The 17,748-nt window shown below is 34.1% G+C and overlaps 2 protein-coding genes and 1 pseudogene across 2 annotated transcripts; 2 read left to right on the top strand and 1 right to left on the bottom strand.

Annotated features, from left to right (window-relative positions):
• Positions 1 to 1,495: 1,495 nt before the first annotated feature.
• LOC127451891 (methionine-R-sulfoxide reductase B1-A-like) lies at positions 1,496 to 4,871 on the top strand (annotated as a pseudogene).
• Positions 4,872 to 5,437: 566 nt separating this feature from the next.
• LOC127451887 (acylpyruvase FAHD1, mitochondrial-like) lies at positions 5,438 to 6,997 on the bottom strand. The gene has a single exon (XM_051716926.1). The coding sequence runs from the start codon at positions 6,787 to 6,789 to the stop codon at positions 6,130 to 6,132; it is 660 nt and encodes a 219-aa protein (XP_051572886.1). The 5' UTR covers positions 6,790 to 6,997; the 3' UTR covers positions 5,438 to 6,129.
• Positions 6,998 to 8,152: 1,155 nt separating this feature from the next.
• Positions 8,153 to 17,473, top strand: LOC127451880 (hydroxyacylglutathione hydrolase, mitochondrial). Its single transcript, XM_051716915.1, has 9 exons — positions 8,153 to 8,307; positions 13,065 to 13,228; positions 13,301 to 13,365; positions 13,497 to 13,614; positions 13,802 to 13,910; positions 14,210 to 14,313; positions 14,791 to 14,892; positions 14,984 to 15,063; positions 16,406 to 17,473. The coding sequence occupies exons 1-9, from the start codon at positions 8,238 to 8,240 to the stop codon at positions 16,503 to 16,505; spliced, it is 912 nt and encodes a 303-aa protein (XP_051572875.1). The 5' UTR covers positions 8,153 to 8,237; the 3' UTR covers positions 16,506 to 17,473.
• The last annotated feature ends 275 nt before the right edge of the window (positions 17,474 to 17,748 follow it).

Here is a 17,748-nt window from a genome sequence, read left to right on the forward strand (position 1 = left end):
GGCCTTATTATTTCTGGCCCACCTGCAGTTTCTTATTGGAATACCTATTTTGATCATTTAAACTGGAATAAAATGTGGTCCATGCAGCAAAGATTTTTCCTCACTAATAAAGTCAGACATACATCCTTTAAGCTGATCCATAAGGTTTACCCTGTCAAACAATTTTTTAAAGAAATTCAGAACTGACGCTGACACAAAATGCTCCTTTTGCCAGAATGATACAGAGACTGTTTTTCATTTATTTTGGTCATGCCACTATACAGCTATGGGCATTAGTTATTTTTCTACAAATAATATCTTGCAAGAGTTTCCAATGCATTTTTAGAATAATATCTTTGGGTATTTTGAGTCAGATGCCACAAAAGATAGTGTTTGCTTTATTATAAACCTAATTTATTTGTATGCATATTTTACATGTATAAAGTAAGCCTGTACTCTTAAAAGAGATGAAACCTTATTTAAATACTGTATCACTCTCTATAAATAAAATGCACTTAGAATAAATACAATTTGCACTGCCTTAAAACTCTTTCAATGATTTGTTCCTTTAATGCCCTCTTTGTTTTTTATCTAATTTTTATTGATTTTGTCTTTTTTTCCATTCTTTTCTTGCTTAAAGCAATATTCCAGAATTTGTGGCATAATGTTGATTACCACAGAAAATTATTTAGACTCATCCCTCTTTTTCTTTAAAAAAAGGCAAAAATTGAGGTTCCAGTGAGGCACTTACAATGGAAGTGAATGGGGCCCAACTTTTGAATGTTAAAATACTCACTTTTTCAAAGGTATAGCCACAAGACGTAAAGGATATGTGTGTAAACATGATTTTAGTGTGATAAAATCCCTTATAAACCTTTTCTGTGTAAAGCTATAGCCAATTTTACCACTTTGTTACCATGATGATGTAATGTCAACAAACCCTAAACCCCTCAAATGACAGTAAAAATTACTATTTAAACAATTTACAGCTCAAATAATACATGAAAAATTAATGTTAGTGTTTTTTATAAAATTATAAATGTCACATTTCTGCTTTTAAACCCTCCAAAAATTGGCCCCATTCACTTCCATTGTAAGTGTCTCACTGTAACCTCGATTTTTGCTTTTTTAAAGAAAAGGAGGAATGAGACGAAATTAATTTTTGTGGTTATCAACATTATACCACAAATGGTGTCGATTGAGCTTAACTTGTATTGAACCCGGAATATTCCTTTAATATGTTCTTTCTTGTTCTTTGTTCCATTTAATCTTATTCCATCAATTAATTTGTCAACAATTAACTTTTCTGTACTGTGTTGAAGGAATAATAATTATTATTATAATTTTATTATTCAATGTAGGTATATAATACATGCAAAAACCCAAAAGGCAACAGTCAACACTGTAATATCTAATGTGTTGCTGGTTTTGATGGTTGATAATCTACCAGTTTAACTAGGCTGTTTTATGTTACATAATTTTTCCTGTTACAGTTTGGCTGAGGGAGATCTCTGCTGTCACCATGTGATTCTATTTTGGCTCAGTTGCACAACCGTGTTTGTGTGAACACGTGTCTTCCATTTAATCTGATCCAAACTGACTTTATTAAACACCTGTTGATACAGAAAGTTTCGGTCGCTTTTGACTTGGTTATAAAACTCGCAGCCATGTCTTTCTGCTCGTTCACTGGAGGAGAGTTTTACAAAGATCATTTTGAAAGGGGTAAGTTGTCCTCAATACGTTACACATGAAAACGAGTCAAAGAAACTAAAGGTTCTTTATCATTCTGAATATTTAATCTATGTCATTTATTTAATTTATAGTAGGCGTATCAGAATGTCTTATTTTAAAGTTAGGGTTAGTTCTGTTAGTTGCTACAGAGAATCTCAACATTAATATTGATCTTATTCATAGTGATGTGAGTAGTTTTTTCATGATCAATTCTGCACAATACAATAGTTGAATCATATGTAACAGTAATGGTTACTTTATCACAGTGGCGTGCACAAAGGAGGGGGACAGGAGGGGTTCGAGCCCCTGCCCCTTTCGTTCCGAAATGTAAGGTTGCTCTTAGCGTAATAATAAAAAGAAAATAACAATCTCTTAACAATCTCACAATGACAGCAATAATGTGTCAATGTGAGATTTGTGAAGCTCAATCGACAGCATTCGTGGCATAATGTTGATTACCACCAAAAATAATATCGCCTCGTCCTTCCTTTTCTTTAAAAAAGCAAAAATGAAGATAGCAGTGAGGCACTTACAATGGAAGTGAATGGGGCCAATGTTTTGGAGTGTTTAAACGCAGAAATGTGAAGCTTATAATTTTATAAAAGCACTTACTGTAATTCTTCTTTTAAAACTTGTGTATTATTTAAACTTGTGTTTATTGGACATGTAAAGCTGTTTAAATCATCATTTTTAGAGTTGTTTTAGGGTTTGATGACATTACATCGTCATGGCAATGAAGCTGTAAAATTGGCTATAACTTTACTCAGAAAAGGTTAGTTAGAGATTTTATCAGACTAAAATCATGTTAATACACATATTGTTTATGTCTTGTGGCTATACCTTTGAAACGGTGAGTATTTTTAACATTTATGGAATGGGCTCATTCACTTCAATTGTCAGTGCCGCACTGGGACCCAGTGGAAGGGTAAGTTGAAACTAATTTTTGTGCCAATCAGTATTATGCCACGATTGAGCTTAACTTGTATTGATCCTGGAAAATTACTTTAAAGAAAATTAACAGGTCAGATAGAAAATCCGCTCTATGTATTGTACTGTAAGCTCATCATAAAACAATACTTAACTGCTTCCACATTTCCAACACAGCACACTTGCAGTTTAGACAGCTTTATTAATTATAATGGGAGTGGTAAAATAGTAAAATAAGTGAAAGACCTATAGAAAGTGTCAGTTGTATAAAGAGGATGTTGAGGTCAGAAAGAAAAAATATTAGAGCCCTACGAAAAAAGCATGGTGGTGTTAACATGGTAATACCATGGTATTGAATGATTATTCTCATGTCATGATATTTTCATGGTAATAAAAATGCACTAAAATAGCACCAATTCAAGTAACATTAAACGTTTCCGAAAGTCTAAGTGGGAGTTTGACTAATTGAAAGAACTTGTCCCCACATAGGTTGCATATTCATTGCAATGGGTATCAAATCTCTGAAACTCTCATCCTCCATAATATTAATCCGCTGGTAGACTGTGGCTATCCGCTTTGTTACAGCAATCGTGAAGCTGCGTTCATGATTCACGTCAAAGCGTCAATGCCGGTGTTGTGCGCCGCTTTGTACTCCACATGAAAAGCGCTTGCAAACAAAAACGTCTCATTCTGCATTTTGGTGATAGCCATTTTTTCTCCTTTCGCCCCTACTGAAATCTGTGCCCGCCACTGCTTTATCAAATAGCTTTAGTGAAAATATTGACAATCATTTTATTTGGTACATTATTTAATGTATAAAATAAGAATTCTTTAGGTTGTGTACAAACCTTGTGCATGTGTTTTTCTCCTGTAGGTATATATGTTTGTGCAGAATGTGGACATGAGTTGTTCTCCAGCAGGACTAAATATGAGCATTCATCACCCTGGCCAGCCTTCACAGAAACCATCCATGAGAACAGTGTGTCTAAACATGAGGAGAGACGGGGCGCTTATAAGGTGCAAGTTGGAGTCACTTGCGGTCCAGTTAATTTTAGGAAGTTCTTGGGTCATAAAAGGCTCATTCAAATTTGGAGGAAGATTAAACTATTTAAACTGTAAACTGTGTATCATGTTTTGCAGGTTAAATGTGGTAAGTGTGGGAATGGTCTTGGCCACGAGTTTGTGAATGACGGACCCAAACACGGCACTTCACGCTACTGAATATTCAGTAGCTCTCTGAAGTTCATTCCTAAAGGTATGCATTTAACAAAGACACATAAAGTACTCAGTTTTTTATCAAATACATATAATAAACTGTGTATACTCAGTATGTGGTTTCCTACTATCTCAGCGTCTGTTTCCTCCCTGTTTTCTCTTTTGCAGTCAAGAATGAACAACAGTAGAGCAAGATGTTGGATAAGAGTGTGAGGATGTGTCAGTAAGAGTGTATGGAGAAGCTCAGATGTGTTCGTCATGTGGGTGGTGAATGAAATGCTCTGGTGAAAAGCCCACAGAGGGATGTTCAGAGTGATGATGTATTAACAACCACATGGAAAAAATTAAAAAGCTTTCTCCCATAAAACTGCTACTACCAGTCAATGCGCACATATGCTTTTCCATCTATGCACAAAATCTTTTAAACTATGCGCAAGGTCCATTTAAAAAAAAATCTCATTTAACCTGTTATAGATCAATAGACACTGTTTAAAGTGTCAATTATTACTTGTTAACTTTAGAATCACGTGCTATTTTAACCATTTCTGCAGTACGGCAAAATACTTTTGGCCATTGAGAAACTATTTTTGGCAGAAAATATTTATGAGATTTTATTTGCAACATTTACATCTTGAAATAATTTATGTATTAATGTGTTTAGAACAATACCAAAGGTTTTGTCTTGGAAATCATTGCTCTTTATGCAGTTTGTGTGCTCTTTAAATGCAAGCTACAAAGAATTCAATCAATAAGCTTGTCTTGCCTGTAAACTGTTGCATTTTTCTTTTGTTACTCACTGACAGAATTTTAGAGGCTGATAAAAGACTGAAGTCCTATTTCAAGATCTACTAAAAAATGACTTTGTAGGTAAATGGTTTGTGTCAATGAATATGTAATGTACTTTTTGACACTTTGAACCTACAAAGTGCATTCACAGTTTCTGTAGAGGTCGCTGTCAGTAAAAAGTAACCTGTACAAGGATTTTTTATGAATTATTAAAGGAATAGTTCACCCAAAAATGCAAATTCTCTCATCATTTACTCATCCTCATGCCTTCCCAGAGGTTTATGTCTTTCTTTTCTTCTGCTGAACACAAATGAAGATTTTCAGAAGACTATTTCAGCTCTGTAGGTCCATACAATGCAAGTGAATGGTGACCAGAACTTTGAAGCTCCAAAAGCACATAAAGGTAGCATAAAAGTAATCCATAAGACTCCAGTGGTTAAATCTATATCTTCAGAAGCGATATGATAGCTGTGTGTGAGAAACAGATAAATATTTAAGCCCTTTTTTTACTATAAATCTCCACTTTCACATTCTTCTTCTTTTATTTTAGGCGATTCACATTCTTCATGCATATCGCCACCTACTGGACAGGGAGCAGAATGTATTGTAAAAAAGGACTTAAATATTGATCTGTTTCTCACCCACACCTATCATATCACTAAAAATGACAAACGCCTTATTACAAAGTAATAATATCTACTAATATTTTAGGCCTATATCTTTAAACTCAAACTGTAAAAACTACATTCAGGAGCACAAACTTTGCATTAATGCAACATAACATTATTCTGGTGTTTTCGTAAACTTATGTTGTATCTTAGAAGACATTTGAGAAAGTGCAGTCACATGCAGATTTTCCAACATAATCTATAACGAGCTGTTTTCAATGTTTTCCAGTATGACTGCTGTACCTTTTGTCAATAATCTACTTTATCTATTACAAACTTTTGTGTATAGAGACAGGGTTGCTTTGATTAAGGTACGTTTAGGCCAGACTTGTGGGCAAAAATATATAATGTTACGGTAACACATTACAATAAGGTTTCGTTTGTTAACAGTAACAACATTAGTTAACATGAACTAACAATGAACAACTTTTACTGCATTAATTAAGTTTAAATCATGTTAATTTAAACATATACTAATACATTTTTTAAACCAAAAGTTGTATTTGTTAACATTTGTTAATGCACTATGTTACGATGAACAATTGTATTTTTGTTAACTAACATTACAAAAGATTATTAAATTGAGTGTTTTATATATATATATAAAACACTCAAAAGTTATTCTCTTTCCACATTAAACTCTTTTATTTAGACATTAGATACACTGGCACCCATTCCGGAGATTCTAAAATCGTCGTACAAACTTTGTTATTCCTTGTCATACATTATATTTGCATTCTGAGCTAATAAACCTGAGATCAGTATTTGCAATGGCTGTGCTTTCCAGCATGTGCAGACACAAGAATGTAAATTCTGGGTAAAATCAACTTTGTCTATCAACTTTGAAAGTCATGGTGATGATGTCATCAATCCCAATCTGAAGTTCATCATGCTCCTGGACACTTGACACTCCTTTGGGGGTCCCGGTGAGAATAAGATCACCTTCTTCCAACGATATAATCTCACTGATGTAGTTTATGAGGTATGGAATGGAGAAGATCATCTGTGATGTGCTCCCATTCTGTCTCATGATGTTGTTCACCTTCAACCACAGATTGATGCTCCCTGGGTCTGGAATCTTCTCCTTGGGAATAAAGTCACTAATGGGACATGAGGTGTTGAACGCTTTGGCCAGGGTCCACGGAAGACCTTTGGACTTGCATTCCTCCTGAATGTCCCGAGCTGTCATGTCCAAGCACAAGACATATCCAGCCACATGGTCCATGGCTGAAGATTGGGGAATAGCAGTTCCTCCTTTACCAATGACCACGCCAAGCTCAACTTCATGGTGGAGATTGCTGGAGTAAAAGGGAACCAGAATGGGAGACCCTTCCCTGATGTAAGCAGAAGGGGGTTTCAGGAAGAGAACAGGTTTGGTGGGAATGACGTTTTTGAGCTCGATGGCATGGTCTGCGTAGTTTCTTCCAACACAGATGATCTTCCTTCCCCATTCCCAGAAACGAGCAATATTCCTTGCGCTCATTTTGGAGTCCGACACCTGCAGGACCTGCAACCGGAATTAAAATGACCTTCGATTGCTTCACAACAGAGTTGTTGCAGTAATGTTAATGCAGTTAATGCAGTAATTCTGAATATCTCGAACTAATAAAAACTTAAATGTGTCTGAAGCTACTAAATTTGCCTAGACTAGCATACAATTCACTGTCATTAGGTCCAGAAAGCATTATTGCTTTTACTTTTATAGCAGGTCGTCACGTGAAATTCACAAAGCCCAAGAGCGAAATCGAAAATCCTACTATGGCGAAGGCTAGTTTATGAATATTAATGATTTTCAAGTACTTTATTGTCATGATTGTGTTTATATTATTGCCAAAGCATGAGAACCCACAACAAAAGCAGTGACAAGAAAACAAACAAATAAATAAATAATAAATAATAATAATACAAATAACAGTAACGAGTAACAGTAATATTAAAATGAAAAATACAAATAAATATAATAATTATAATAATAATACAAATTACAGTAACGAGTAACAATAAAATAAAAAACAAATAATACAAATAATAATAATACATATTACAGTAACGAGTAACATTAACATTAAAATAAAATAAAAACAAATAAATAAATAATAACAACAATACTAATACAAATAACAGTTACAAGTAACAGTAACATTTAAAATAAAAAATATATAATAATAATAATAACAGTTAAGAGTAGGCCTGACAATACAATTAAAATTAACTAATGTGTAAAAATAAAAACAATAAAAATATACAATAAAACATTTAAATAAACATTAAATATATATATATATATATATATATATATATATATATATATATATATATATATATATATATATATATATTGACATACACGTATATATATATATATATATATATATAAAACACGAAGACTGATATATATATATATATATATATATATATATTGACATACACGTATATATATATATATATATATATATATATAAAACACGAAGACTGATATATATATATATATATATTGACATACACGTATATATATATATATATATATATATATATAAAACACGAAGACTGATATATATATATATATATATATATCAGTCAGAAAGAAATCTGTGCTGTTGAATATTAATGACATTTTGCTGACGTTACTTGATTAATCGTCCAATGGCGACGTCTTGCTCCTGATTATGTATTAGATTATTCTGACCTTGCTTGTTTGCCATCCAATGACGAAGACGCGGCTCATTAATATTAAACACAATCCTGCGCCATAGTAGGATTCGTCCATTCGCAACCAAAAGCCTCAAACACAGCGTCGAATACCACGCGCCCGACACTCCCCCCTATCGGATTGGTCAAACGAGGGGTCAAAGTTAAAAAGTTGCACTTTAAACCACACTTTCTACTTCCTCCTTATGCTGGTGTAATATCTCAGACAGCTGAAGTCGTGATATGTGGTTCAGGTCATTGGTGGCGAGTGCGTGCACTCTCGGTGTTCTCGGAGCTGTCTCGCAGAAATTCGGTATGTTTACATAAAGATCTTCATTTTTGCATATGCACAATGGCTTATTTATCGAAGTGAAACCATCAGCCAGCGCTGTCATACAACCCTTTTCTTTATGCATAGACTATGTTTTGGTCTGGGATAAGAGTTGTTAGAAACCAGCGTTAGTTTATGTAAGCAGACTTGTTGACATACACGTTATCAAGTATGGCATGTTGCATGCATTTAATGCATATAACCGTGACCATATGACATAATAGTAAGCGTAAATGCAACACTTGAAATATCGTGCAGTAAGAGTGATGCCATTGTTTACTGTAAAAAGTTGCAAAAACACGTGTCAAAGGTTTCTTGATACACAGTTGCAATTTCACTATGACGTCAAATTCGTTCGTTTGGTGCATTGTAGTGTAATTATGCCATGTTTAATGTGTTACAATATTGCATTAGATGCAACATACAAAACATTGACCAGCAACCAAGCATTTAGCTTAAAAGATATGAGATAAATTCAGAAAACAATATAGAATATAGCACCAAATGTTGTCTTGTTCACTGGTAATATCTAAAAACACACTCTAGTGGGCACCATTTCACCCCATACAGATGTCTAATTTATGGCCATATATGAACAAATAAGTTATTATATATGGGAATATATGTACATATTTAAATTCCACTATGATTTAGGAAAATATATGTTACATATTTGAAATTGGCCATTGGTGTAGTGTTTTTAAAATATGTATTGCATGCATGTACATGTATAAAAAGTGACAAGTTAAAATCATATATGAACAAGCATAATAAATGTGTTTTACATATATTGCCTTACAGTGCATCCGGAAAGTATTCACAGTGCTTCACTTTTTCCACATTTTGTTATGTTACAGCCTTATTCCAAAATGGATTAAATTCATTATTTTCCTCAAAATTCTACAAACAATACCCCATAATGACAACGTGAAAGAAGTTTGTTTGAAATCTTTGCAAATTTATTAGAAATAAAAAACGAAAAAAAATCACACGTACATAAGTATTCACAGCCTTTGCCATGACACTCAAAATTGAGCTCAGGTGCATCCTGTTTCCACTGATCATCCTTGAGGTGTTTCTACAACTTGATTGGAGTCCACCTGTGGTAAATTCAGTAGATTGGACATGATTTGGAAAGGCACACACCTGTCTATATAAGGTCCCACAGTTAACAGTGCATGTCAGAGCACAAACCAAGCCATGAAGTCCAAGGAATTGTCTGTAGACCTCCGAGACAGGATTGTATCGAGGCACAGATCTGGAGAAGGGTACAAAAAAATTTCTGCAGCATTGAAGGTCCCAATGAGCACAGTGGCCTCCATCATCCTTAAATGGAAGAAGTTTGGAACCACCAGGACTCTTCCTAGAGCTGGCCGCCTGGCCAAACTGAGTGATCGGGGGAGAAGGGCCTTAGTCAGGGAGGTGACCAAGAACCCGATGGTCACTCTGACAGAGCTCCAGCGTTTCTCTGTGGAGAGAGGAGAACCTTCCAGAAGAACAACCATCTCTGCAGCACTCCACCAATCAGGCCTGTATGGTAGAGTGGCCAGACGGAAGCCACTCCTCAGTAAAAGCCACATGACAGCCCACCTGGAGTTTGCCAATAGGCACCTGAAGGACTCTCAGACCATGAGAAACAAAGATTGAACTCTTTGGCCTGAATGGCAAGCGTCATGTCTGGAGGAAACCAGGCGCCGCTCATCACCTGGCCAATACCATCCCTACAGTGAAGCATGGTGGTGGCAGCATCATGCTGTGGGGATGTTTTTCAGCGGCAGGAATTGGGAGACTAGTCAGGATCGAGGGAAAGATGAATGCAGCAATGTACAGAGACATCCTTGATGAAAACCTGCTCCAGAGCGCTCTGGACCTCAGACTGGGGTGAAGGTTCATCTTCCAACAGGACAACGACCCTAAGCACACAGCCAAGATAACAAAGGAGTGGCTACGGGACAACTCTGTGAATGTTCTTGAGTGGCCCAGTCAGAGCCCAGACTTGAACCCGATTGAACATCTCTGGAGAGATCTGAAAATGGCTATGCACCGACGCTCCCCATCCAATCTGATGGAGCTTGAGAGGTCCTGCAAAGAAGAATGGGAGAAACTGTCCAAAAATAGGTGTGCCAAGCTTGTAGCATCATTCTCAAAAAGACTTGAGGCTGTAATTGGTGCCAAAGGTGCTTCAACAAAGTATTGAGCAAAGGCTGGGAATACTTATGTACATGTGATTTTTTTTTGTTTTTTATTTTTAATAAATTTGCAAAGATTTCAAACAAACTTCTTTCACGTTGTCATTATGGGGTATTGTTTGTAGAATTTTGAGGAAAATAATGAATTTAATCAATTTTGGAATAAGGCTGTAACATAACAAAATGTGGAAAAAGTGAAGCGCTGTGAATACTTTACGGATGCACTGTATATCAGATTTCTGTATGCTAATGGTTCCAAAACGAATACAAATAATGATCATGTTGCCACTAAAACATGTAGAACAGGCAAAATGTTAGTTTCCACCGAAATACTGTAGTTACTACAGTTATTGTTAACATAATAACACATCAAAATGGGATATCCTCACACAATGTACAACATTTTAGAATCTTTTAAATAGTACTGGCTAATACCAAGTTATAACACCCTGCTGGAAAATGGATAACTAGCTTAACCAGGTCCCCATTAGCTTAGACAAGGTGCTATTCTAGCTGATCAACCTCCTAAACCAGGTTATTACCAAGCTATGACCAGGTAATAATAAAAAGACCAGCTTGAAACCATGTAAAACCAAGTGGATTTTCCTGCAGGCCAGTTTTATTGCTGTAAGAATAATTGTAGTAACTACACTTAAAAAAAAGAAGAAAAAAAAAAGTTTTGCTGCTTGTTCAATTTACTTAATTAAAATGAACCAAAGCAACACAATTCTTGACCATTTAGTCACAACTTGAAATTTTATGGTGTTTTATCCATTTCAGTTTGTAAAATGTAAGTTTACTTAATCCATTTGAGTTGGGACTACATGCATACTTTTAGTAGTGTTAATGATGACACTGGGCAGGGGATTTCCATTTCCCAGATGCTTTGAATGGGACTCCATAGGGAGAGTAAATGTTGAAATTAAGTTTCATGTTTGTTGTGTTGAGATTTAGAAGAGTTTCTGCGTGTGCCTCAATCAGCTCCCTAGCTCCCTATGTTGTAAATCAGTATATCATGAACACGAATTCGGCCACTAGCTAGGGTGTTCATCCACTGAACACAGGGACACTAATGACTCAATTACCTGCGACACGATAATGAGCTTGCGCATTCAAAGCCAGATGTTATTAATCAGCATCATCGCTGGATAAATGACACTATCGTTCATTTTCGTTGAAGATATTCAAATGTACAGTGTTATTATGAAAGATAAATGACATTAAATAAAGAAATAAAAATATAAAAGTAGTGTATTTTGAACCTAATTTTAACAACTGTAATATTTAAAAGATTGTTTCCCTTTTTATTGTAATTATAGATGAAAGACATTACAAACAACATATCTTTAAAAGAGAAAATAAGACTTTGACATTATATATTTACAGTTCTTATAAAGTTTTTAGAGACTTCACAAAACTTGATGACATTTCCGGTTAGTGAACATAGTAAGCAACGATGCTCCCTGGTTTTTATGGTGAATTGTTGGATTTTTAGGGAGCGAACGTTTCGGCGCACTGAAATGATTTTGCCAAAATGGCACTTTTCCACTGCACATTACGGTTCGACACGACTCTGCTCGCTTTACTTTTCTGAGCTTGCTTTTCCATTGCAGTTTAGTGCAGCCTCAACATGGGTGGGATTATAGGCTGATCGTCATAGTTGCGTCGCCCCATCCAGCTCTCGTTGGATCCTCTCCTCGGCTACTAATGAGAGGAACGTCTGCACCTCGTTTATTGACCACGGCGTGGTTTTGCGCACAGCCAATTCTTTTTACAGTTCGAAAGTCGCGTGAACAAATGATACGGCTATCACTGTTGCTAACTTTAAAACTAGCAGGTTGATGTCCCGTGTCGCAAATCCAGTGACGCTGGTAGTGACGATTCTCTCTGACCAATCAGTGATCTGCAGGGTTTTGACATCACATTTAGTATCGGCTCGGCTCACTTGGAAACTCGACTGAGGTGGAATTTAAAAAGTACCAGGTACTATCCACAGTGGAAAACCCCCAAAAAGCGAGCAGAGACAAGTCGAGCCGTACCGTGCAGTGGAAAAGCCCCAAAAGACAGCCCTAAATATGGCCGACTCCCTGATTAGTGCCCAGACTACTGAACTAGGGAGCTGAATGAGATGCACACCCTGTAGATGTCACACAAGAAACTGTTGCTCGCTTCGTTCAGCAAATGCTACGCTGATCATAGCATAGTTACTAAACTACACTCTGTAGTGCTTCCAACCAGCATGTATTTAGCATGCTAACATGCACTTTTCCCAGTTAGTACATAAATAAATGAAATAGATTTATTTAAGTTACATTGACACATCTAATTTTGTTAGGTTTACCTAATTCAACTAGGTTCTTTCTACACAAATTGTTTGTGTTGAGATTACAAAGTAATTTGAAGTTAAGAAAACTCATTTCAAACATGTTAAACCACTGAATCAAGTTCAGCCAAAGAGCTATTTTTTTGGACATTGTACATTTTCATATGTAGAATTTATTTATAAAGCTAGAACATGTACTAAAACATAATATTGATCTGTTTTTCAAGTTCCTACAGCCTTGTTTCACTCCGCTCCTAGGAAATCTTCTCTGGTGGAACAGTCCGACATGAAGGTAGAACTGCTGCCTGCTCTCACCGACAACTACATGTACCTTCTCATTGATGAGGACACAAAGGAAGCTGCCATTGTTGATCCAGTAGAGCCACAGAAAGTAAGAATTCTTCATTGTGTTTTGCACATTAAATACCACATCCAATGGACTCAACCCTGTCATTTCTCTCAGGTAGTAGATGCAGCCAAAAAGCATGGCGTGAAACTCAAAACCGTCCTAACCACTCATCATCACTGGTGAGTCAGGCCTGAAATAAACTATGTTTGGTTCTTTGTTGTTTATGTAGCCAGTATGCACTAATAAAACGGCATAAATGAATAGGAAACTAATAGGAAAGTTGATGTAAATGTTTCTAAATCACTTGCAGGGATCATGCTGGAGGTAATGAGAAGTTAGTGAAGTTAATGCCGGGACTTACAGTGTATGGAGGAGATGACAGAGTGGGAGCGTTGACTCAGAAAGTTACACACTACAACACTTTCAAGGTGAGCCTGATTTCTGACAGTATTATTACCTGTTAAAGGGATCGTTCACCCAAAAATGAAAATTCTTCATTTACTTACTCATGTTGCTTGATACTCTTTAATCCAGAACATGTTTAGGAGGCTCGTTTCAGGTCATAGGATTTGTCAATTTGATTAAACTGTGATCTTATTTTCTGTATCATCTCAGGTGGGCTCACTGAATGTAAAGTGTCTGTTTACGCCGTGTCACACCAGTGGTCACATCTGCTACTTCGTAACAAAAGAAAACAGCACCGAACCACCAGCTGTGTTCACGGGTAAGACATATTTTACTCACAACAGTAAGTTTCAAGTTAATGGCCAAGTAAATGATATTTCTTTAGCAATTATACAGTATATTTGCCTTTACTGATTAATATAAATAACTGGAATGTGTTCTGTGTTTACAAATGATTGCAAAAGGCATTCTTTATTTTTATGACTCCAAACTTTTAGCAAAGACTATTTAATAAGTATTTATATTGTTTAATTTCCACTAGATTTTTCTCTGATTGATCTCTGTTTGTTGATAGGCAATTGATTCTTGTTATATTCAAATTATAAATACAATTTGCAGGGGACACTTTGTTTGTGGCCGGCTGTGGAAAGTTCTTCGAAGGTACAGCTGAAGAGATGTACAAAGCCCTGATAGAGGTTTTAGGCCGTCTTCCTCCAGACACAGTAATGATTTCATCATTTAAAACTTTTCTACGAAAGTGGAAAAAAATGCCTCCGAAATTCAAAATGTGGGGGCCTGGTAATGAATTCATCTTTGTTTTATTTGTAACATCGGACATATCTCTTAATATTCTTTTCTGTGTTAATAATTTTATTAAATTGGGGTATTAAACATAAAAAGGATGGCAAACAGTATTTTATATGATCAGAAAACATATTACATTTTATTTTTAAAATACCACAAAAACATCAAATCCAGGGGCCAAATATTTCCTCTTAATGGAAAAGTTCATTCTTGACATTATTCCATTAATGATGTTTTGAACACTTTTTGTTAAACTGTAAATGGTTATTTTATAATGTTGCTATAAATACTAAATTACTGATATTTTTAAGTTACTTTTACCAAATAGAAAAATTTGATTTGAATGTAAATGTGAATCTAAACTCTCACAAGTTCTGTTTGTTTGTTTGTTTCAGCGTGTGTACTGTGGTCACGAGTACACCATCAACAATTTGAAATTTGCACGGCATGTTGAGCCAAATAATGAAGCCATTCAAACAAAATTAGCGTGGGCCAAGGTATTTAACTTTCTTCTTTAACCCTTATATTCTTTACAAATGTTTCCCTTACAAAGTGTACAAAAGAATAAGCTTTATTTTATACTGATAGGAGAAATATAACAATGGAGAGCCCACCATTCCTTCCACGGTGGCAGATGAGTTCACATTTAACCCATTCATGAGAGTCAGGTACTGTATGTGCAATTATTCTCAACATTGCATCACCAACTTGCACTTCCTGTCTTTTACATGATCTTGACTTCTGAGTAACACAAACTTTGGTTGAACTCAGAATAATATTGTTGGGCAACAAGGAAGTGGAGTTCATAGTAATGTTTTTAAACATTTTATTGGCTTGAACTCGAAAAACTGAAAAATGTAAAAGCATTAACAGAAAAAGGAAAGAAGAAACAAAGCATAAAATGCACATACAATTAAATATAATATTAATTTAAAAATGAAAACAAACAAACAACAATAAAGCAATGATTTGAAAAAATATTTTCTCTTTTCCTTGTGTTTGAAAAACAGAAAAAAACAAAGCTCTTTTCCTTGTATTTAAAACATAAGGGCAACAAAAACAAATAAATAAACAACAAAGCAATAATTGTTTTTAAATCAATTCAAATTTCCTTTTTTGAAAAGCTAAAAAAATTAAAAAAAGACCAAAAAATAAAATAAAATAAATAATAATAATAATAATAAAGCAATGATTGTTTTATAATCCATTTTGATTTATTTTGTATTGTGTTTGAAATACACATACAAATGAAAAACAAAGACAACAAAAATAAAATAAAGGCATCAAAAACAAACAAATGAATAAAATACAAAGCAATAATTGTTTTAAAATCAATTCAGATTTCCTTGTTTGAAAAACTGAAAAATAAAAGACAATGAAAATACAATATTAAAATAAACAATAAATTCAAACAATAATTGTTTCAATTTCTTTTGCATATCCTTGTGAAAAACAGACAACAAACCACATACAGATACACAAAATAAATAAAAAAGTAAAGCAAATTTGTTTTAAAATCTATTTTTATTTGATAAACTGAAAAAATTAAAAACAAAGACAACAAAAGCCAACATTTTAAAATAAATAAAATACAAAGCAATAATTGTTTTAAAATCAATTCAGATTTCCTTGTTTGAAAAAATAAAAGTTACAAATAAATAAATAAATTATAAATTAAGCAATGATTATTTTATAATTAATTTTGATTTCTTTTGTATTTCCTTGTGTTTGGAAAATGGAATAATTGAAAAACAAAGACAACAAAAAACTAAAATAAACAAAATTAATTTAAAATATTAAGAAATTGTTTTAAAATCAATTTTGATTGCTTTCACATTTCCTTGTGTTTGAAAAACTGAAAACTGAAGAAAAAAAACAAAGACAAAAAAAAAAAAAAAAAATATATATATATATATATATAAAAAAAATAAACATTTCAAAAGATAAAGCAGTGATTGTTTTAAAAAAAAAATATTGTTTAATTTTTAATTCCTTGTGTTTACACATCAGAGAGAAGTCTGTACAGGAGCATGCTGGGACCAGTGACCCAATTGAAGTCATGAGGAGCATCCGTAAGGAGAAAGACAGCTTTAGGGTTCCGAAGGATTGAGCCCATGTCATTTCAGGCTCGTCATCACAGTACGATTATCTCTGCTTGACATTTCACTAACAATAGCAGAACTTCATGCAGACGCAAGGTTCATGGAAACTTTAGTTGCATTTACATGCGCTCCATTGAAAGCAATAGCACAATTATTGACCTGTTTATTTTTATGAAGTCAACTAATGGTCTAAAATGAGCAATACACAAGATTGTTTACCTGTATAACAGTGTATTTACCTAAATCATTGTTGCAAGCAATACATCTAATTGAAAAAAAAAATTATATACTCATATATATATACTGTTTATATGTACATTTGCAAATGTTTTCACTGTTAATCTGCATATAAAAGAAGTTATGATCATGCACTAGCTCTGTGTTATAAGTTACACTTTATTATGTAAGTTTACTTAAGTTTTAAATTGTAATTTTGACATTTTCAGGCTTTGTCACTTTTCTGAAGGATCCGGGCCATGTTTGTCTAAATGTGCAATGTTTTATTTTGTAAATCAAAAAGAAATATTTTATATTTTGAGATATTATTGGGTCTTATGAACAATTGTCAATAAGAGGTGTTCCAACAAAACAATGTTATGTATTTTCATATCCATCTTAAAATTGTTTTTGATTGAATTGCTTTTATTTTGAATGTAGACAATTTCGAACACTGGATATATTCGTTTCAGTTTTTTCACCTTGTTTTGTTTAAGCTCAAACAGTTGTTGTTGTTGTTTCAGTTGATCTTGCACTTTCTGTCATCAGAAGTAACAGAGAAGATCTAATAGTGCTCAATCTCAAAGTCTTAAATGTTAAAGTAACTGCTGTTTGCTTTTGTTTTAAATATATATAATTAAATTACATTTCAAATATATTGCTTGTTTATATATGCAAACTATAAAATAAAAACAATGAATGTTCTATAGATTTGTACAATTGTAACTGAAAAGAATGCAAACAGTGAAACTATTCTTAAGTGTTGATGTGTGTGGCTGGATTGTGTAACTGTTACATCAAGTAACTACAGTTAAAGATTTGAATATATTATACTTTGAATAGATTGTATGAGAAGTGTGCTAACGGGTTTACCTGAAAGTACTTTATCTCTGTATGAGATAACTAAATGTATTGTCTTTACAGGGAATTATGCCATACGCTGTATCAGATTCACCTCTTGAAATACCATACATTGTCCATATATGCTCAAACTTATGTGAATCTTTGTGAATCATCCTCTCTAAACCCAAGAAA

Source organism: Myxocyprinus asiaticus, chromosome 14, assembly GCF_019703515.2.
Source record: "Myxocyprinus asiaticus isolate MX2 ecotype Aquarium Trade chromosome 14, UBuf_Myxa_2, whole genome shotgun sequence".
NCBI classification, from domain to species: Eukaryota; Metazoa; Chordata; class Actinopteri; order Cypriniformes; family Catostomidae; genus Myxocyprinus; species Myxocyprinus asiaticus.

Excerpts from the sequence above, each read along its gene's own strand:
- LOC127451887 (XM_051716926.1), bottom strand. The coding sequence starts at position 6,789 with ATGAGCGCAAGGAATATTGCTCGTTTCTGGGAATGGGGAAGGAAGATC.
- LOC127451880 (XM_051716915.1), top strand. The coding sequence starts at position 8,238 with ATGTGGTTCAGGTCATTGGTGGCGAGTGCGTGCACTCTCGGTGTTCTC. Across the intron at positions 13,229-13,300 it reads ATCCAGTAGAGCCACAGAAA|GTAGTAGATGCAGCCAAAAA; the intron begins GTAAGAATTCTT and ends CATTTCTCTCAG. Across the intron at positions 13,615-13,801 it reads CACACTACAACACTTTCAAG|GTGGGCTCACTGAATGTAAA; the intron begins GTGAGCCTGATT and ends GTATCATCTCAG.